General features: G+C 38.5%; 1 protein-coding gene across 5 annotated transcripts; it reads left to right on the forward strand.

Annotated features, from left to right (window-relative positions):
- The first annotated feature begins 733 nt into the window (after positions 1 to 733).
- Positions 734 to 22,021, forward strand: gne (glucosamine (UDP-N-acetyl)-2-epimerase/N-acetylmannosamine kinase). Of its 5 annotated transcripts, none has more exons than XM_077571245.1 (14): positions 734 to 882; positions 11,243 to 11,311; positions 11,393 to 11,541; positions 12,684 to 12,930; positions 13,792 to 13,999; positions 14,074 to 14,226; positions 14,695 to 14,907; positions 15,045 to 15,132; positions 16,275 to 16,485; positions 16,584 to 16,713; positions 16,790 to 17,011; positions 19,539 to 19,721; positions 20,544 to 20,663; positions 20,793 to 22,021. In XM_077571245.1, exons 2-14 carry the CDS (start codon positions 11,261 to 11,263, stop codon positions 21,026 to 21,028), a joined length of 2,211 nt encoding a protein of 736 aa, XP_077427371.1. In that variant the 5' UTR covers positions 734 to 882; positions 11,243 to 11,260; the 3' UTR covers positions 21,029 to 22,021. The 5 variants fall into 5 exon arrangements, with proteins under 5 accessions (XP_077427371.1, XP_077427375.1, XP_077427372.1 ...); XM_077571249.1 differs by having other exon boundaries at positions 753 to 824; XM_077571246.1 differs by lacking the exon at positions 734 to 882 and adding an exon at positions 887 to 1,032.
- Positions 22,022 to 22,216: the final 195 nt, after the last annotated feature.

A 22,216-nucleotide genomic window follows, 5' to 3' on the forward strand; every position in this document is an offset into this window, starting at 1 on the left:
TTATGTAAAAGGAAAGGAATCTTACTTGCTTTTTTAGTCAAGTAAGATATTTAGGATTTAACTGGGCCAGAAAATGTGCATGGGGTTTATTGGGGGGGACTGCAAGAGCTATCAAAGCTCTATTGTATTCGTTTTATACAGAGTTGAGTACTATTATTGAAATTGAGCTACAATTGATGGGCGACATAATCAGTGAATAATAAGGTATACGCATAGGTGCATTGGAAGTTACCCCAATTTCACAAAACTGGTCTGAAACGGATCACTTTACCACAAATAATGTATCTTTGTGCAATTAAATGTTCTTCCACTAGATGGCAGAAGATACAATTAACCCGAGTATCCGCCTGTATGACTTTCCTAAAACAAACAATTTAGACTGAGTAAGGAATTTTGAGTAAATTGAGAGTAGATTACAATTGTTTCAGTATATTATTAATTTGCTTGTTAGTGTGGCGTGAGAGGAGATTATATTTATATGTGCCTTGGCTCCAAATGGTTGTGATTTGGTCAAAAGAAAATCACGCATTACCCACAGCGGTCAATGGCAAACTCCTCTAAAGCTCGCCATCACCGTATTTATAAATGCTGACGATATTATCGAGGATGAAGCTTTGTTTTGTTAACTTTCGCTCTTCAAGCTGAAACCGTAAACAAAGGAAGCCATCTTGAAAGTAAGAAATGGGAGGTATTAGAACCACGGGGCGTTCAGTTACGTCTGGAAACTCGGAATTTCCCCAATCCCGACACAATAAGACTACACTACTGTAAACTCAGGTTTCGACTTGCGGACAAGCCTCTAGCCAAAAATACCGAAGAAAGAGGTGATTACGCCGACCGGCTACCACTCCATATTGAAGTTCTCGCTTCGGATAATTAAAGGTAACGCTAGCAACCAGTGATCGTTTATCAGTGGCTGTAAGGTTGGGTCGTCAACTTTGGCTAACCGTTAGCGTAACTTGGACACTGAATTGTGGTGAATCAACTCAGCTAACTGCGACACTCAGAGTCCGTTTGGAAGGATGACTCGAGGTGAATGCAATTTAAATATCCAGCCACTTAATTGTGATACGGTGTTGTTTCATGTCACGGGCTAGCATAAGTCCAGCAGCACAGTCGATTCGGCGTACTGCATCGCTATGTCACCCGCATTCATCGTTTTATCAGCCGCTCAAGGCTTTCTAGGGGAGACAGAAACGCATTTTGAGCGCTGCTGCAGCATATACAGGACGTAGAAAACGTGAGTACTGTTTAATGGTGCAGGATTTGCGTCCACTCGTAGCGTTGGCATGAGGTTTGCGGCTGGCACGTCACACCTCTAGTGGTCAGAAGCTATGGTAAACCATTCAACATTTCGAGTGTATCCGGGATTAACATTCGTAGATACCGACAACGTCTTTCTGACTAGTTGTCAATACATTTTCAATAGTGGGAATTTTCATTCAGTCGAAAAGACAGATGCAGATACTTTATCTAATTGAGTTGTGCCAAGTCAAAACTTGAATTGCGCATGGGCTAAATGCAACTCCATCGCCCAGGACAAATGACGTCACTTTTGACATAGAACTTCAAAGATCTGAAATGTCATTATAGAAAGAAAAAAAAAATCTGCAATGTCATTTCGCCTAATAAAAATGACCTCTACTTTTTCATTTATGTGTCTGGGGTTTGTCATTAGAGTTATCCAGCTGCCAATGTATGCTAGTGCAGTGGTCGTCAACGTGTTAGCTAGCACCCAAGACCACCAGAGTTACAAAAAATAAAAATAAAATAAAATGGCTCACCAGTGACGGGACATTGTGATTTTATAGGAATACTGTATTGTCGAAGTGATCATTTAAAAATGTAATCACTGGCAGTGATTTGTAGAAATAAAGTGTTACATTTGGATATTTGTTTCTTAATTAATATGATCATAAGTGCACACCCAAATCCAGTCTGAAGATGTTTGGCCAGAGGCTTGCAGGAGTACCCATTGTGAAGAGCTAAAGTCTTAATCTGCTAAATAGATATTTGAGTCGTAAATTGTCAAATAAAAAGGCTATTGTAAAAATATTTTTGGCCAAATTCCTCCATAGAGCAGCTTTAGCAGGGTTCTTGATATAAATTGCGAGTACTTGTTTGTTTTGTTTTTGTTTTTTTAAACTATTTTTTGCTTTTTCCTTACTAAGACATGTTTGTTTTTCATTCTCACACTTCAAATGTGTCAAGCACCATTATACTGTATATTTCCTTCTTTACTGTGTTTTTTTTTTTAATCTGAAAAGAAATGCGTTATTTTCCTCTCTCTCTCTCTCTCTCTCTCTCTCTCTCTCTCTCTCTCTCTCTCTCTCTCTCTCTCTCTCTCTCTCTATATATATATATATATATATATATATATATATATATATATATATATATATATAGCAAAAATAGAAATGACATCTTATTCAGTATGGGTGGGAATCTTTGAATGTCTCACGATTCGATTCCTATTTTTGGGCCTGTGATTCGATTCAGAATCGATTTTTGATTAAGAACGATTTTTGATTCAAAATGATTTGAGTGACAATGATTTTTCCTTCAATCTATAGATGTGCAAGGAATTGTAATAATTTACTCAAGTCTGACTCGCTAATGCTAATTAGCGCGCTATTCGCGGCATTTATATCACTCAAAAGAACAGCTCCACACTGCAAAAAAACAACTTTTATTGGAATAACTTGATTGTGAATTTTTCCTTATATTCTCTAATGTAGCTACAACTTGTATTGTATGTGTATTAGACCACATGGAACCACACTGCCCCTCAGTGGCCAAATCAGTACAACATGAACAGCGCTCCAAATAAAGGCACCAACAGACAAAGGCAAGACAGTATAAAATAATTTAAATAAAATCGACTTTGGGACATTTAAAATCGATTCTGAATCGTACTAAGTGAGAATCGCGATTCTTATGAGAATCAATTTTTTGGCACACCTCTGTTATTTAGTTCATGTTTTTGTTGTTTTAAATACAAATTGCATTTTGTTTTGAACATTACAATATTATCCTATGTGGCCTGACCTACCTCAATAAATAGACCTTTAACTCATTAAAAAAAAAAATGCATATGCATATGGTCTCGGCTATATAATGATTGCCAAACTGAAATCCAGCACAATGGCAACATCATGAAACAGTTTAACAGGACAGTTTCTGCTCAGTTTCTGGACAATAACTGAAGTGTGGAGCAGAAGTTGCTAAGCAACAAAATAATAATAACATTCAAAAACACATGGATGAGTGGATGGAGCATTGGCTCAAATTTAGTGGCACTATAGAGCTCTGCTGTACAGCAATGGCTCGAGTGAAACTTGGCCTGATTTGTACAAATACAAATGTGCCTCATGGGTGTCAAATGTGTTTTGAATTTATGAACAATGCTGCAGAGAATCAAGTTGACTTTCAGCTTTGTTTGCTTCAGGAATCTGCATTGAACTCTGACACCTGTGTGTGGTCTATCAGTGCCATCCACGTAACAGGATGTCACAACTGTGTCAACAAAGAGACGGAGCACTTGAATCATACCGTGTTTGTCTGTATTGTCGCTATTTTCCATTCGTTCATGTCCACATACAGATGGCTGCACCAGATTTAGCACAATGCTAGTTTCCAATTTTCCATCCGTAGTCCCCATAAAATAGAATAACAGAGCAAGTTAAAATTACATACAAGCAACATACAAAGTGCTGTATCATCAAAATTACAAGTCTTATAAAAGTGCTGAATTGATCAAATACAACGATTTAAAAAATCTATAACAAGCATAAAATACGTAATATCTAGCACGCGAGTGAGCCCGATTTGACACTTATGCTACATTCGAGGAAGGTACCTGAAATACCAGGAAGTACTGATATGCACGGGATCGACCCTTTGAACTCCGACTTCACCGGCGTCTTCATCTGACGTCACTCAACAAATGGCGAACCTCGTAGAGCCAAAGACCATAAATGGCAAAACCTATTTCACATGAATATAAACATTCTTATCTATGTATTTATAACATGAATTTACTTATTCTAAAAAAAAAAAGAGTTTTAAGTAACCCAACGTGATTTCGACAACAAACAATTAATTGGAATCAGCGCTCGTTGTTGTTTACATTCGTTTCGAATGCTTTGAGGTCGGAACTGGGAGATTCTAAATGGGATATGTCTGACGTCCCACCTTCCTCAAATACAGCATTAAGGTCATATCTCACTGATCGGTGAATGCTTGTGAACGTACCAAACGTATCTTTCTTTCCAAGGTCTCAGTTAAGTAGAAACGTTTGCCTCTGTTTCTAAAAGGAAATTCATTTTATTATTTTTTTCTGCTAGCGCATGAATGTACATGCCTAATTAATTTTTTTTTAAATTTTAACTTGATATTTTAATTCCAGTTTTATTATTTTGAATTGTTATTAGTGCTGAGAGATCATCAAGTAAGAAACAAAAATGAAAAAAATATTATTATTATACTACAAGAGTGTATAGGTTTGTTGCCTACAGGATGTTTTATTAATCATGTTGTTTATATCTGAGAAAATCAGTTGCCAGATGCTATAGCATTATGCAAAAATGATGACTTCATATATGACTACAATGATGTGGCACAAAGTGCTGTTTCAATTTCGTATCCCTACTTTTGCATTTTTTTCTTAGAGAATACAATAACGTTGTAGCCTTCCCCTCTCGCTTTTTCTTCCGCCCTCTCAGCCAGTCTCGGACTCCAATTCAAATAAGCCCAACCCAATTCCTCCCCTCCCCCGACTACGTGCCCATGTCACCCTCCCTCTCTCTGTCTCCGCCGCTCCATTTGCCTCGCCTCCCCGCACATTTCCGCTTACCAATATAACACGTTTAAATAGCAATAGAAATAGACTGAAGGTTTGAAATACGACATAGTGGACTGTTGGAAGATCCTGTTGCGGAGGGATGGAAAAGCATCGTGGTTTTGTGTGCAAAAACCCTCATGTGAGTCATGTGACATTTTTCCTGTGTCCTCTCTCTCAATTTTTTATAGTCTGACATTTCCCTGTATCAGTCATGCTCTTTTTAAAAAAAAAAATTTTTATTTTTATTTCTACCTGTACATCATCTTCCATCTCCGCTGCTTGGTCATCCCTGTTTTCCGATTCGCATGCGTACCTTCCCCCGCACTATGATGCCAAGTGGCTGCTGATGCTGTCTTGTGATGCTTGAGAAGAAGTTATATTTTGATGAATGGGGGATTAGCTCTCCATCACGTTTGGCTACATACCGGTGGTGTTTTTTGTTGTTGTTTTGTTTCCCTGTGCTGTAAGAGAACAATCCATAAGTGTTAGCACACCACTTTATTTCAGATATTTTCCATCTCAACATGGTCCTCGACTGAAGGCGCACAACTAAAATGACAGTAAAATCCCTTTAAAATGATAGTTTTGGTTTTAAAAAGCTGCAAAATTGTGGCATTGCAAATGATGAAGCGCAATTTAGCGGTGGCTCAAAGTAGGTGTTAGTGAGACAGACATCCAGGAAGAAGGACAAACTTTCCCACAATAAAAAGTATGTCCGTCCATTCCGTTTGCAGTCAAAACAGCTTGTCAAGGCAAAGCTTTTGGTTGGGCAGGTTGGATTTGACTGCTGGCTAATCTTTTAGTGGGCATGACATGATAAAAGCAAACCTTCTCTGTTGATTCAAACGTAGCCAAGGACACTGACTTGTTTGCTGGAGTCAAAGTTGAGCCTATTTGAAAAGACTGTGGAGGTAGAGTCACTCCAAAGTTACTGCATTCAGTTGTGTTGAGTCAATCATTAGTGGAAATGTTTTACCGTAAACTTAAAACTGGGTACCTTTAGACTACCGCTACTGTGTCGCACCTTAATTTACATTAAGGCTTATGTTTATAAAGGAAGGAATCAGGGGTTGTCCTTTGACAAATGAATAGCCAGTGAACAAAAATGCAGCCCCCCCCACCCAAGGTTTGACCAGACCCAGCAGTTAATTTATCATAAAAATAAAAAAAAACATAAAATATGTATTCTGTAATATTTACTATTATATACAATTTTACTATTATCTTTAATTCAGGACATCTATCATGGAAAGCTAATGCTCGCACCACATAAAAAAATTTAAGTTGTGAGGCTAACAATTAGCAATTTAAACAAATCAAGCTAGCTAGCCACACAAGTAAAAATATAATGAAAATATATATTTGTTGGGGGGAAAAATTAATGTTATTTTTTTTTCAGGTCCTAACACGATGTCCAAATTTACCCACTACTTACCAGTTGCTAAAAGGGCAACTTTTTTTTAATTTAAAAAAAATTTTTTTTTACACGTAATTGTGAGTACAAACCTGATAGCTGCCCCCCTAGTGAGTTCTTGACAGTCTCGCGGATGATACAAACTCCCGTCTTTAAATGTATTTCAATGACCCATAAGAAAGAAGCTTGAATGCCTGCTGCCATGTGATCTTTAGACATGAATGTCGACTTTGTGCATTTGAACTTCTAGAGCAGATCCCTTTCCCAACCAGTGTGGCGTGAGGGATCATCCGGTGTGCCGCAGGAAATGAGCTAATGTCTCCCTCCCAGATCAGTCATTTTGATGGCTAATGGTTATTACTCACTGTTTTGAGTAGCTAATAAAGCCCCTTTCTTGCTTTTCTGTAGAAAACGGGTTTGTTGATTTCGATGATCAGACTTATACTGGCAAAAAACGTCATGACTCCATCACATCTAGGAGCCTATTCTTTACTAGTATAAACTTTTACTCTACCTTGAGCTGCGTCGCCACTTCCGGTGGTGCAATACACGGCTCCTCTTAGCAGGGGTGGGCTGGTCTTGTTCGGACTTGCCGTCTGAAACTGCCGAGCGATCCAGCGACCACTCATCGTGATTCGTCAGACTCTCTTTCAGCTTCTCAGAATGTAGCTGCGTTAAAGTCTCCTCTGTAGAAGAGTTTTTTTTTTTTTTTCATTCAACATGATGATCAAGCTTGTATCCAAAGCCAGATGCCTCCGCGTTGAATGGTAGTTGCTACGGAAGCCCAGCGGCGCCAACTACGGAAGCCCATCAACGCGAACATTGAAATGATTAGAGCCGTCAAATTGACTGTCGCGGAGGTAAAGTAGTAATGAGTCCTAAATATTTTTCGATTTTTTTTTTTTAATACAATAAAATGCCAGTGCGGTAATGATATACATACAGAGAGAGAGGAAAAAGTCAAAAGACCAGAAACATCGTTGATCTACGTAAACAGAGTAACAACAAATCCAATTTTGAGAACAGTCAAAATGACGGCCCTGGGAGAGCTAGTGTTAAAAATAGTTTTGCTAAGTGATGTATTAATTAGGAAACAGTTTTTTTTAGACGGTGGGTAATGTCCTCATCAGTTATTGAGATTAGATTAGATTATGTTCTTTGTAGCTCAAGAGTCAAGGAAAAAGAGCAGATGGATCATTCCTAACGATTGAGGCTCTTTTTTTTTTTTCAGATTTTGTCAGAATTTATTGTAAGTTGGAATCAGTGATTCACAAGCTTTTTTGAGCCATTACACATATTTCACATAGGAAAAAATATGAGATATTTAGCGGCACACTATCAAACAAAATTATGAATACGCGTCAGTTATATAATAATGCATCCGATTTATATAGCGCTTTTCTTGAAACTCACCACACTACGGATACATTATTCATGCACTCACACATTCACACTGTGGTGGCGGTACGCTTCTTAAGTAGCCACAGCTGCCCCGGGGCAGGCTGACGGAAGCGTGGTTGCCAGCGTGCGCCTACGGCCCCTCCGACCACCACCAAACATTCGCACCTTCCATACACCAGTGTTGAGTAGCACTGGAGGCAATGTGTGCGAAGTGCCTTGCCCAAGGACACGACGACACATGACTTGGGGAGAGCGGGGGATCGAACAGCCGACTTTCCGGTCGACGACCGCCACAAATATGCTTTCTGCCATCCAATAGAAGATCGTTGATTTGTTCTGTATGTCATTATATGTTGCAGGCAGTTTTTAGATGGAGAAAGGTGCATTATTTGTTATAAAAAAAAAAATAAAAAATCTGCCAATCCATCCATCTTTCCGAACCGCTTATTCCTCACAATTAAATTTAGAGCTCTCAGAGCATATGACCTGGCACACTGAGTCGGATCCACTTCAGACTAAGCGTTAATGTTTTTCATCACCAATTGTGATCTTTGCAACTCTTGGTATGCAATATGACATCATCATATCAATGAATGTGGCTTTTGATACTGTGATAACATGTATGACATTCATTACTCTCCCATTGGCATCACAATGGAATGTCCTCCTGTGATCCAAAATGCATGTTCCACACCTACTCGCGCCATTGTCCAAGTATTACTTAAAAAGCTCACAGCTAGAAGATGGAAAGTAAACTCGGGCGTTTACTGTTTTGTTTTGGCCAGTCTTATCAAGTGGTGCGAATCCCGTACAACCGGTTCTATTGTATAGTAGTGGGCAAGTTGTTTTTTTAGTTTGTCACCATCCTGAACCGAAGCTCTGGTATTGCACAGCATCTACGTGTTATGCCGTGGGAGATCGTAATCCAGTCTGATGTACTCACTTTTTCACACAACACGTTTACTGCTTAAAAAAAAAAATATGTAGAAAACAATTGGGACACAATTGTTATGCCACTTTTCCACTGCATGATTCCTGATGTGGGCTTCAAACTGCTTTTAGTGGGGTGCACATAGTTCTTAAGAGATTTTTATTTTTATTTTTTTATTTTTTGAAGGACAGTTGAGAGCTGTAATTTAACCCTGGAGAACCCACGGGGTCAAATTTGGCCCCTATAAATTCTGCTACTCAAATAACAATTTTTTTTACAAATTGAACTTCAAAAGTCCAGAGTGCCACTTCTGACCCCTGCATGGGGCCATCTAGTGGATGAATATTGCACTTACATGAGCCAGAGTGGTGGTGACAAGATGGCAGGCAACGTGCTGTTTTGTTGAGCTGGAAATCAATCCAAACAAAACCATCTTCTCAGCAAAACATCAGATGGTAAAATTGTGGTTTTTTTTGTTAATCTATTTCATATCATGTTGCAAAATGCCTAGGAGTATGTTTTATATTTTTTTTTTTGATAAATTAGCAATTCTGAGCTAGTTCAAAAAACAAGGGTTAAAATTGAAAAAACATATTTTGGTGTTCAGTGAACTTATAGCAGTCATTTAATGTATAATTCATAATTTTCCAAAGAAGAAAAGGGTTCTTGGGTTCTCCAGGGTTAAATACTGTGAAACCATGATATTTTTGCTGGCAGTTATCATACCATCAGAATATATCGATGGAACTTTTTTTGAAGTTGTTGCCCCTTATAATCAATCAACCAACTTTATTCAGCAGACTCAAAGCCAATTAAGAAAACATACAATACACAATAAAAATATAACAATTATATAATCGCAAATCCTCCGCTATCAGCCAGACTCCAAAAAAACAGTCAAATTATTTGAAAAGTTTTCCAGCGGTCACATATTAAGAGGGTACATTTGGCCATATGTTTCATCAATGTAACAAAAAAAAACAGCAAAAATAAAATGTTACTTCCTACAATTTCAGATGTGAAAAAACTTTAATGACGATTTTGCCCAGCTCTATTGAAAACTACACAATGTCGATATAAAGAAGCTACCTTTCAACACTTTTTGAGGAGTCATCGATAAGTTATTGTTAGATGACCTGTTTTTGTAATCTTTTGCGTGTTCAAATAAATCAGAGTTGAGATCTCGTGAAGAGGGTCCCTTCCAAGGTTTTTTAATCAGAAGCTTCTGATGACACAAAGGAATTTCACCAAGCCATGTTTCTGTCCAAAAATGTGTGTCCTCTCTCTCAGACACGGGACTTTTATTAGAAAATGCCTCCCCCTCCCTCCAAGTACAAAATCAGATTACATTCTCCCAGTATACTCGATCGTCCTTGAACTTTCAAAAAAAGGATTTCTGACGAACATTATTAACTTTCTCATTTCTGGGAAAAGATAACAAAGAGGACAAAAGCATTACTCATCAAGCTATATTGAGTTAACATAGTTATATCTACATCTTCACAACTGTAACTAAATTCAAAACAGTTAAAATATAAAATGAAATATTAAAATGTCAACAGGGTTAGGGTACCTGGCATGCAAATCAAAATAGAAAGCAATATCATAGAAGTGTTTCAGTTTTTCCAACTGCGGCTTAGGCGTGGCCGCTCCGCGCATATTTTTGACACATTTTTCAAATAGGCATTTTTTTTACACTTATCATTTGATCAGAAACCACCTACTTAAGTCAAATCTACATATTCCACATGTCTGGTTTAAAGATCTCTCCATCGACAAGCAGCAAGCTTGTTCCTTAACCCAAAAGTGTCATGCTATCACATTCTCATATCACACACTTGTATGTGTATCAGTTTTATCACAATAATGGACACTTGACATCGCTTAAAGACTCTGTACTTGTGTTAAGGCCCTAAAAAATAAATGTATGTTTTCATATAATTGTGTTGCTTCTTTACTGTACTGTTAACTCTTTGACTGCCAAAAACGTTAAATAACGTTTAGTAAAATCCTATGGGGGAGTGCCAAAGACGTTAAAAGACGTTTTTTTTTTTTTTTTTTCAAAACAGAGGTGAAACTAACCATTTTCTATTGTTGATTACTGAAAAACGGAATAAGGTGGAAACAAACTTTTTTTTTTCTGATGAAAGATGAGAGTCCAATTTTTCACTTGGTAGTATGTGTGTTTCCATAGTCCAAACACAACATTTTCTGTGGACCTTGAAAGATCAGTCAAAATGCTTAAATCGGCTGGCACCCACGGCATCCCTTTTCTGAAAACGTCTGGCAGTCAAAGAGCTAAAGTGGCTGCAACTATTGGAGACAAATTCCCTGTGTGTTTTTAACATACTTAGTCAATAATGATGATTGATGATGTAAAAATAATGAGGAATTTATATAGAGGCATATTTCTGTTTTACAACAAACAGCTTGCTTGCAAAAGTTAGAGACATGAATTTGACTTAGTATGTGGTCACGTTTTTCCTCTTCTGACGTGACGCAAGTAGTGGGTGTGGGTTGCCTTGGTCACGCACAAAGACTTGCTTTTCGTGCCCCATTCTATTTACATTCCACTGGATCTGAGAAATGTGTATGGTTTTATTGTGTCTAAACTGAGTGACACCGTTGTGTGTTTTTTTTTCTTTCTTTCTAGGAGCTTTACTACAAGAGGATGCAAAGCAGAGAAAAGATGAAAAGGGAAAAGATGGACAATCTGAATCAGGTGTGACAGATTAATAATCATTAGCTAGCAAACTGCTAGCATTGACTGATATGTGTGGCTGTCGTATTTGCGTTGGTGCAGGGTAAGAAGAGGCTGAGGGTGCTTGTGGCGACATGCAACAGGGCCGACTACTCCAAACTGGCTCCGATCATGTTTGGGATCAAATCCCATCCTGATGACTACGACCTGGATGTGGTGGTGCTTGGTTCGCATCTTATTGATGATTATGGGTAAGATGCACACGCAACCTTCCATATAGACCTCAAATAAAGCTTTGCTGTATGTTTTAGTTTGACGAATGTAATGGATGTCACTCTCGCACCACAACTTTAAAAAGTACAGTGGACTGCTTGTATTTGCGGACACACAAACCAAGCCCAACTGCGAAAACACTATTTTTGCGAACGTGATTATAATTGCCTGTATTAATAGTTTAAACCATATATATATATAATTTGGACATTTTCACGTAGGGGTGTACTCACTTTTGTTGCCAGGGATAATAAGTGATTTTGAGGTAATAAATTGACACTGTTATTATAAGCTATACACTGACTACTTTTCATTGTGTCATTTCATATTATATTGTCATATTACTTTTCATTGTGTTATTGGATGAGCAAGTGTATCTAGCAGGGGTGTGCCCAAAAAATCGATTCTCATAAGAATAGGGATTCTCATTTAGTACGATTCAGACTCGATTTTAAATGTCCCAAAATCCATTTTATTTAAATTATTTTATACTCTCTTGCTTTTGTCTGTGTGCGCCTGTATTCGGAGCGCTGTTCGTGTTGTACCCGATTTGGCCACTGAGGGGCAGTGTGGTTCCACGTGGTCTAATACACTGTTAAGTTGTAGCCACATTAGAGAGTAGAAGGAAAAAGTCACGATAAAGTTGTTTTTTTGCAGCGTGGAGCCGTTCTTTTGAGTGATAAAAGTGCCGCGAGTAGCGCGCTAATTAGCATTAGCGAGTCAGGCTGGAGTCGATCATTACAATTCCTTGCACATCTATAGATTGAAGCGAAAATCATTGTCAATCAAATCATTTTGAATCAAAAAGCATTCTGAATCGAAAATCAAGCCTGAATCGAAAATCGATCCCGAATCGAATCGCAGGCCCAAAAATCGGAATCGAATCAAATCGTGAGACATTCAAAGATTCCCACCCCAAGTATCTAGAAAGATTTCAGACTTTTGCCACATTACAGAAAATTGCTAAAGTGCTAGCTTTTCCATGAATAACAGAATCGATTCCATAATGTTCCACGGATCGGTGAATTTGTCAATGCCAAACCACAAATCTGTAGGGATCCTCCACTGCACTGTCCAGCATAGTCATTGAAACCTTGCTTTCTGCCTGCCTGTGTCGTAGGAACACATTTCGTATGATTGAGCAGGACGACTTTGACATCAGCTCCAAGCTGCACACGATTGTAAGGGGGGAGGATGAGGCCGCCATGGTGGAGAGTGTTGGGCTCGCTCTGGTCAAAATTCCAGATGTCCTGCAAAGATTGCACCCGGATATCGTCGTCATCCACGGGGATCGTTTTGACGCGTTGGCTCTAGCAACTGCTGCCGCACTGATGAACATTAGAATACTTCACCTAGAGGGAGGAGAGGTGAGGAGACAGTGAATTAAGAATAATAAAGTGCAGTAGCGTAGTAGGCCCTAAGTTTTCATTAAAAAAAAAAAAAAAGCTGGGTTTTTCATTTAATACTGGGTTTCCATTAGTTTTTCCACAAAATAAGAGCAGAACTAGTCTGGTGTAACGCACCACCAAAGATATTCAATGGGAATTGTTTTGATGCCCTCACTGATTAATATTAACTCATTCACTGCAATTGACGGTTATAGACGTCAAATATTCATTTTAACAATATCTATTAGTTTAACATTTTTTTCCCCCACTTTTGTTAACAAGAGTATGAAAACCTAGATTTTTTTTTATTGTACATCTAGAACAGATATAAAATGTGTGATTATTTGTGAGTTAATTTGTGATGTCATGCAACTCATAGAAATAGTTCAAATGAATTTTTGACGTTTATAGCCGTCAATGGCAGTGAATGAGCTAATAATCGAGTAATCGTTTGTAGCCTCTTTTCTTTTTTTTTTTTAAATTGTCCAAATCCTCCAATTTCAGCCTCTCGACTGTCATAATTGTGTGACTAATGATCTTTTGTGTTCCTCAAAAATAAGATATTTGCAAACATTTGCTTTTACTTTGGAAAGTGATGACCAATTGAATCGGTTTAAAGAAAGTTGTTTAGTACAACATCAAAGTGTGAAAATCAATTGAATATTTGACAACTAATCGATTATCAAATTAATCAACAACTATTTGAGCAATCGAATAATCGTTTAAAGACTTTTTTTGTAGTTGGCCAATTTTGTCAGAGTTGCATTCCAAGTTATACCATTTTTTTGGGTGTGGTGTACCTTGTTGATGATATCAGATTTGGTCTGGCTCATCCCCAAGGTGAGCGGCACCATCGACGACTCCATCCGCCACGCCATCAGCAAGCTGGCCCATTACCACGCCTGCTGCACGCGAAGGGCAGAGCAACACCTCATTTCCATGTGCGAGGACCACTCTCGTATCTTACTGGCCGGCTGCCCCTCCTACGATAAGCTGCTGTGCCCTCATAACCGCGAAGACTATTTGGATATCATCAAGAGCTGGTTGGGTATGTCCGACACGTCGATTGGTCGTCGTCGCGCGCAAAAAAGCAAGTTGGATGATTTCGATGTCGTTCTACAGGCGACAATGTGCAGGATCATGACTACATTGTGGCTTTGCAGCACCCAGTCACCACTGATATTCAGCACTCTATTAAGATCTATGGACTCATGTTGGACGCACTGATCTCCTTCAATAAAAGGACCCTCATCCTCTTTCCCAACATTGATGCCGGTTAGTATTATAGGTTATTATGCATGAGTAATTGCATTTACCTTTTAATTTGTCAAATCACTAGTCAGGGGTTGAGAATCACTTTTGACCACATTTGACTCTTTGACTGCCAAAAACGTTAAATAACGTTTAGTAAAATCCTATGGAGGAGTGCCAAAGACGTTAAAAGACGTTTGTTTCAAAACAGAGGTGAAACTAACCATTTTCTATTGTTGATTACTCAAAAACGGATTAAGGCAGAAACAAACTTTTTCTGATGAAAGATGAGAGTCCAATCTTTCATTTGATAGTATGTGTGTTTCCATAGTCCAAACACGTAATTTTCTGTGGACCTTGAAAGATCAGTCAAAAGATCAGTCAAAATGCTTAAATCGGCTGGCACCCACGGCATCCTTTTTCTGAAAACGTCTGGCAGTCAAAGAGTTAATACGTTCTTGGATTTGTCATACACTTAACTCTGTATTACAGGAAGTAAGGAAATGGTGCGTGTGATGAGAAAAAAGGGCATCGAGCAGCATCCCAACTTCCGGGCAGTGAAGCACATTCCCTTCGAGCAGTTCATTCAGCTGGTGTGCCACGCCGGCTGCATGATTGGAAACAGCAGCTGCGGCGTGCGAGAGGCCGGGGCCTTTGGCACGCCGGTCATCAACCTGGGAACGAGACAAACGGGCAGAGAGACAGGTGAGAATGTGTTGATGTGGATGTGGGCCTCTGGTGCCCCCTGCTGTGCATATTCGGCTGTTACAATTTCTACTGGACTTTCAAATGTTTTTAGGCTCTTAATGGACGTGAAAAATTCTGATTGCCTTCTCTGCTAGGTGAAAATGTTCTGCATGTGAGGGATGCGGATTCACATAATAAAATCTACCATGCCCTGCAGCTGCAGTTTGGAAAGCGATACCCCTGGTAAAAATTTATTTTTATTTTTATTGAAAACAGCAGTACAGATTCCAGAATGTGATTCAGAATGTTTAAATTGCTTAGAGCAGTGGTTCTTAACCTTGTTGGAGGTAGTGCTGTCACTATCGAATTTTTTTTGAATCGATTAATCGATTTATTATTCAATCGATTAATCGACTCATCGGATTCATTTTAATTTTGCATTAAAGTGTATTACAAAAGTGTTTTCCCCCTGATTACTGTTTATTAACCAGTGATTGATGTTTATTGCACTTTGTTTTTGTATAGTGGTTTAAAAAAAAAAAAAGGATGGCGGGGTGATGTTGTAGAATGTTGGAGGTTCGGTCATTGTTTTTCTAAATAAAAACAAATGTTTGCAAATGTCAACACAGAACGGTTGAAATGGCATTGATACAGTTTTCTTTCATGAAGGACGACAGAAATCAGTGAACGATTACCGCTGATATGCGGAAATCAGGATTTTGACCATTTTAAATAAAAAATGTCTCCAAACGATTAGTCAATTATTAAAATACTAATTAATTTGATAACTTGGCGATTAACCGATTAAACTTGACAGCTCTAGTTGGAGCTACTGAACGCCACCAGCTTCCGATGTGCATTCACTGAATCCTTCTGCGTTGACAATGTGTAGGATTTATTGGTGAACAAAATGAACAGGGAGAGTAAGTAGCCTTTTCATCGAATCTGGCTCTCGTCACCTTGAAATCGGAAAGAGTTGTGTTTTTGTATTCCCCCATCTCAATGCAGTTTAGTCTTTTGTTTTGCCAGGTAGCTAGTTGTGCTCGAATAGGATTGCTCAACTTGACCTTGCAAATAATGCAGTCAGTGTCCTAATTGCATTATTTATAGAGCACTTAAAAACAAAAAAGAAACCCAGGGGCAGCAGATACAATGAAAACAGCAGAGGCCCCAGAATCGAACCCTGTGGAACACCATACATTCCGTTATACATGTGAATTCATATTGCACATATTTGTCCAACCACTTTCTTTTTTGGGGGGGGGGGGTGTTATTTGGTACTTTAAACATTCAATGCCCCGCCCTCTTACTATCCATTTCACAGGTGCCGAATGTTTTGACTCCATTCTTCTCAGTTCTCTTCTCAACGTTACTTCCTTTTGCAGTTCTAAGATCTACGGCGACGGAAACGCCGTCCCTCGCATCCTCAAGTTCTTACAATCCATTGACCTAAATAAGCCCCTTCAGAAGACTTTCTGCTTCCCCTCGGTGAAAGACTCCATATCCCAAGACATTGATCACATCCTGGAGAAACAAAGCGCTTTGGCGGTGGACCTCGGCGGTACCAACCTCAGAGTGGCAATCGTCTGCTCAAAGGTAAGTTAGGGAATCTCATCTGAATACGTTCATTAGATTAAAACCATTCACAAATCCACCATCCTTTCTCTTTCTTGCTGCCCCTTTGCCTCATCAAGGGTGTTGTAGTGAAGAAATATACTCAAGCAAATCCAAAGAGCTTCGAACCCAGGATGCAGCTCATATTGAAAATGTGCGAGAACGCCATGCAAGATGCCGTGTCCCTCAACTGCAGGATTCTGGGCGTCGGTACGAAAACTATTAACACGCAACACGACCGACCTTGCGATATGGATCAATAAACAGGACGTGATTTCCATTCTAGGAGTGTCCACCGGGGGGCGTGTGAACCCACAAGAGGGCGTGGTGCTGGACTCCACACAGCTAATCCAGGAGTGGACGTCGGTGGATTTGAGAACGCCCATCTCGGATGCCTTTCATCTCCCCGTCTGGGTGGACAACGATGGCAACTGCGCAGCCTTGGCCGAAAGGAAGTTTGGTCACGGGAAAGGAGTGGAGAATTTTGTCACGGTCATAACGGGAACAGGTGAGCTGCTTGTAGGTCATATGTTTTGCCTCAGAGCTGCTTTTGAACATGTTGAAGAAATCAACTTTTGCGATGTTTGAGAATTGTTCTTTAACCAAGCAAAGATAAAACATACATACTTAAAAAAAAAAAAATGTATTCAATACAATGCATTTTCAGTACGAAATCCAAATACCAAAATATTCATCAGTTGCAGCCCTAGGTTTAGAAGATGGTATCATGCGTTATACAAATTGCACTCAAAGTTGAGTTCATACAATCTAAACGGCGATATTTGACATTTTGAGGTTTTTTCTTTTTAGTTTTTTTTTTTTTTATGGGCAAAAGCATTTTCGAAAATAAATCAAGGTTCTATTTGTCTTGTTTTCTTTGTCATATTTTTTTCTTTTTACGATTCTGATCCATGACTTGGGGCTGGGCGATATGGGCAAAATATAAAATACAATTTATTTATTTTTAGTCATGCTGGACAATTTTAAACAATTTTAATCTTATAAACATTTATTCAGAAATCATTCTTGTGCAAAATGTTCAGACAATAATGCATACGGATTCTAAATCATTTTTTAACAAACCTGTGCTTAAATGCCACAATACATTTGGATGTAAGAACATAAGAACAACAGCTTTTAATAATCCAGAAGACAAAACTCGATTTCATGATTTAGCACATTTTCAACGAGTTGATTTTTTGCAATGACGATTAATCAAATAAATTCGACCATGACTTAAAACTGTGCTACGAAAACCGATCCATACGTTTTTGGACCCGTTGCACCCCTAGTTTAAAATGATTTCCATGACCCTTGTGTTTTGTTTAACTCATTCACTGCCATTGACGCCTATAAACGTCAAAAATTTATTTGAACTATTTCTATTAGTTTTACTTTTTTTACCCACTTTTGTTAACTAGAGTATGAAAACCTAGACATTTATTTTAATAATATATATATATATTTTTTTAGATTATTAACTCTTTGACTGCCAGACGTTTTCAGAAACGGGATGTTGCCAGTGCCAGCCGATTTAAGCATTTTGACTGATCTTTCAAGGTCCACAGAAAATGTTGTGTTTGGACTATGAAAACACACATACTACCAAATGAAAGATTGGACTCTCATCTTTCATCAGAAAAAAAAGTTTGTTTCTACCTTATTCCGTTCTTCAGTAATCAACAATAGAAAATGGTTAGTTTCACCGAAATGCTCTGTTTTGAAACAAAAAGCGGAGAAAAAGAGCTTTTTGTGAAACGATGTTATTTCATGCACTCTAGTGAATTCTATACTTCTTTTTGTCCATGAATGATGCCACAAACACCTAAATAGTGCTTTACTTCTGTAAAACACCACCACCAACAATGAAAAAGTGTTTTTAGTTTGCAAAATACGTTTATTTCCATTCAACAGTGTAACAATTTGACAAAACAATTTCACAAACTATTTACAAATGTGTGCAACTGTGGTACTACTTACAATTATGTGGATGTTTCAAATACAGTTTTTCTTTTTGTAACACTGCCCTGCGTGCAAGGAGACGGAGCAGGATTTGCACAACAGATATGTTTCACTTTGATTGTCCGTTTCGCGTGCAGACGTTACACTTTCTTGACGGCCTTTTTTTCCGGGGAATAGCAAGTAGCAGACTGTAGCCACTCCTCCGATGAATATGCATTGGACTCGGGGCACTCTTCGTCGTCCGATTGAACGTCCGCCTGAGCGTGCTCGGTTGTGCTCCGCGTTTTCCGGTGTTAGCATCGCTAGCCCGTGAACCTTTATGACGTCGTCATAGCCACCGCGTCAGCGCTTCCAACTTCGGCGTCAACCTCGGAGTCACCATCATCATCGATGTGCTCTTTAGCGTTGGTCGATGCTTTTCGTCTTTGAAAAAAAATGCTCGAGCGTGAGCTGCTTGCAACCGGTCGCCATGTTCTCTTCCCTTCCCCAGCCATTGTCCCCTCTAGCTCCGCCTCACGTCTTCTACTGACGTCTTCCCAATCTTGTCAAAAGAGTCATTGCTGCCATCTAGGGGCCAAAAATAGTCATTAGGCTAACTAGATCTGCTTGAAACTTTCACCACAGCTGGCCAAGGTTTTCCTCCACCCGTTTAAAAAAAAATAAAAAATTGGATGACGTCTTTTAACGTCATTGGCGGCCCTCCGTAGGTTTTTACTTGACGTCTTTTAGCGTCCATGGCAGTCAAAGAGTTAAAAATTAGGGGCTTGAGGCGATTAAAATTAATAGCATGAGTTAACTCACAAATTTTATATGTTCAAAATGTACAATAATTTTTTTCTAGGTTTTCATACTTTTGTTAACAAAAGTGGAAAAAAATGTTAACTAATAGAAATAGTTCAAATGAATTTTTGACGTCTATAGCCGTCAATGGCAGTGAATGAGTTAATAAAGAGATATCAACCATTTTATATGTGTGTAGTTTACTTAAGTTACTTTGTTGAAATGGCATTGATACAGTAATTTGTAATGTTACAAGTTTCATCCTAGTCATTTGCTACCTTGGACTGTGAAAGGTATTGGAGGAGGGATTATCCAGCACAACGAGCTGATCCATGGCAGCACATTCTGCGGCGCTGAACTGGGTCACATCATGGTGTCGTTAGACGGCCCGGAGTGTTCGTGTGGAAGCCGAGGATGCATCGAGGCTTTCGCTTCCGGCCTGGCCCTGCAGAGAGAGGCCAAAAAAATGAATGATGGTGAGTGACAGTTTGATTGGATCTTGTTTTTGAATGCGGTTAGCATTTACTAATGAGAAATATGGCAAGAGAAGTGAAAATGCTTGCATTTGTCATGTGTTGCAAAGTTGAGTGAACAGCTGCAACCTGGGATCTTAACTCATTCACTGCCATTGACGGCTATAGACGTCAAAAATTAATTCAAGCTATTTCTATTAGTTTAACATTTTTTCCCACTTTTGTTAACAAGAGTATGAAAACCTAGATATATTTTTTTGTATTAGAACATAACATTTGTGATTACTCGTTAACTAGTGAAGTCATGCGATTAATTACGATTAAAAATTGTAATCGCCTGGCGCCCCTAATTTTTAATAATCTTTTCTTTAAAAAAAAAAAAAATTATAAAAAATTAAACAAAATGTTTTTGGTTATTTTACAAAAAAGATTATTAAAAAATTAGGGGCATCAGGCGATTAAAATTTGTCATCGTAATTAATCGCATGACTTCACCAGTTAACTCACGATTAATCACAAATTTTAAATCTGTTCTAAATGTACAAAAAAAAATCTAGGTTTTCATACTCTAGTTAACAAAAATTGAGAAAAAAAAAGTTTAATAGAAATAGTTAAGTCTGTAGCTGTCAATGGCAGTGAATGAGTTAATAACTAATTGATGTAAAGTTTCAAGCACATTTTTCTCATGTTCAATTTGAATTGCTTCCAAAAAGCGCGATGCGGGTCACGTTTGGGTGAAATTTGGTATGACATTAAATCCCTGCATACAATGAATGAATGAATCCAACAAGATCAAAATCTGTGAAATACTGTTGTGTTTTTCAGATGAACTGCTGAAAGGGGAGGGGGGGTTGTCTATGAAGCTGTCCGAGCCCATCACCGCCGCTCACCTCATCAGTGCAGCAAGACTAGGGAACGCCAAAGCTGTAGCAACTCTCAACAAGGGTGAGAACCTAAATGAACACACCTACACATACCAATGGAACGTTCTCCTGTTTTGTATAGCCATTAATATGCCATACATTCCTAAATGTGTGTTGTTGTTTTTTTTTACACATCTATTTCTCTTTGCAGCCTCCACGGCACTCGGCGTGGGCATCATCAACATCCTGCATACACTCAACCCCTCACTCGTGATCCTATCTGGCGTGTTAGCCTCGATCTACGAAGAGCCGGTGAAGCACCTCATTGCCAGCAGAGCCCTCTTGCCGGCTCAGAGCACCAAGTTGGTCACGTCAGACTTGGAAGAACCCGCTTTACTAGGAGCTGCCAGCATGGTGTTAGACTACGCTACGAGAAGGACTTATTAAAGGATATATAATTGTCTCTTGATTCATGAAGGACTTCTGCCCTCAAGAAGACGTCATCTGAGTTGTTCCCAGGATATTTTATTTAATGTATCCACCTTTAGTTTATTCAATTGAAATTTTTTTTTATTTTATTATTTTTTTTTTTTTGCTCTTTGGCGATATGTTGTGTTCATGAAAATGGAACCAATTTTCCAATTATTGACAATTCATTTATCCCGAACCAAAGGTTGGCCATGTTCCCACATGGATACTTACTGTGTCAAGTGAATCCAGTGGGAATTCAGATCAAATCTTATTTGATTGTCCTGGTTAAAATAAAAAAAACGTTTTTTTTTTATTTAAAAAAATAAATCATAACTATACCAGGCATGAATTTAGGTACTTATGTAAATTAATGAGTCTGTTAAAAATCTTGTTTTGCTCATGACCAAATTTTTGCTCGACCCTATAATGTTTCTCTATTACTTCTCGTTTCACATGTCTATAAATGTGTGTCATAGTTCTTGTCTTCTTGTCCGTCATTCGTTCATTGAAGACTTGGTGGGGGTAAATACTGTAATGATATTCTGGTTGGAAGCCTCAAAGACTTCAGTGATAATTCAATTTTAATTATTAAATTATAGGTTGAAAACTTGTGAGTGAAACTTACTGTTTTTGCTATGATGGAGGATGGTTGCAGCGGTACACATTGTATGTAATCTTTATAATGTACTGCCATTTTTTTTTTTTTTTATGATGGTCCAAATGAATACACAATGAATGGATTGCATTTAACGCACTTACCTTATACCTTCAAGGTAGCAATTTAACAATTATTGCCTCAATGACACAATTGTCATAGACCAGTAAGCAGCTCATTAACCTCACTGTAGGTTCAAAGTCTTGCTCAATACTTCAGCAGAAATGTGTTGAATCTACATTTTCACTAGCCATTGTCCTAGTCTACATAATCTCACATATATACACTAGTTGAATAAAGAAAATATTTCTTAAGCATTTGTTTTCTCCTTGGAAGCACATTCTGAAACCTGGTAATCAGACAGTTGAAATGGAAACTCTGCACCTTGAGTCAGATGCCTTGCACCTGATCAATGACACTGTCAGGGCAGTTAAATATTTAACCACAGTGACGCTACTCCCGGGCCACAGAACAATTGGCTCTTAAGCGATTCTTTTCTTTTTCTTGAT

This window comes from Vanacampus margaritifer, chromosome 7, assembly GCF_051991255.1.
Source record: "Vanacampus margaritifer isolate UIUO_Vmar chromosome 7, RoL_Vmar_1.0, whole genome shotgun sequence".
Classification (NCBI taxonomy): Eukaryota; Metazoa; Chordata; class Actinopteri; order Syngnathiformes; family Syngnathidae; genus Vanacampus; species Vanacampus margaritifer.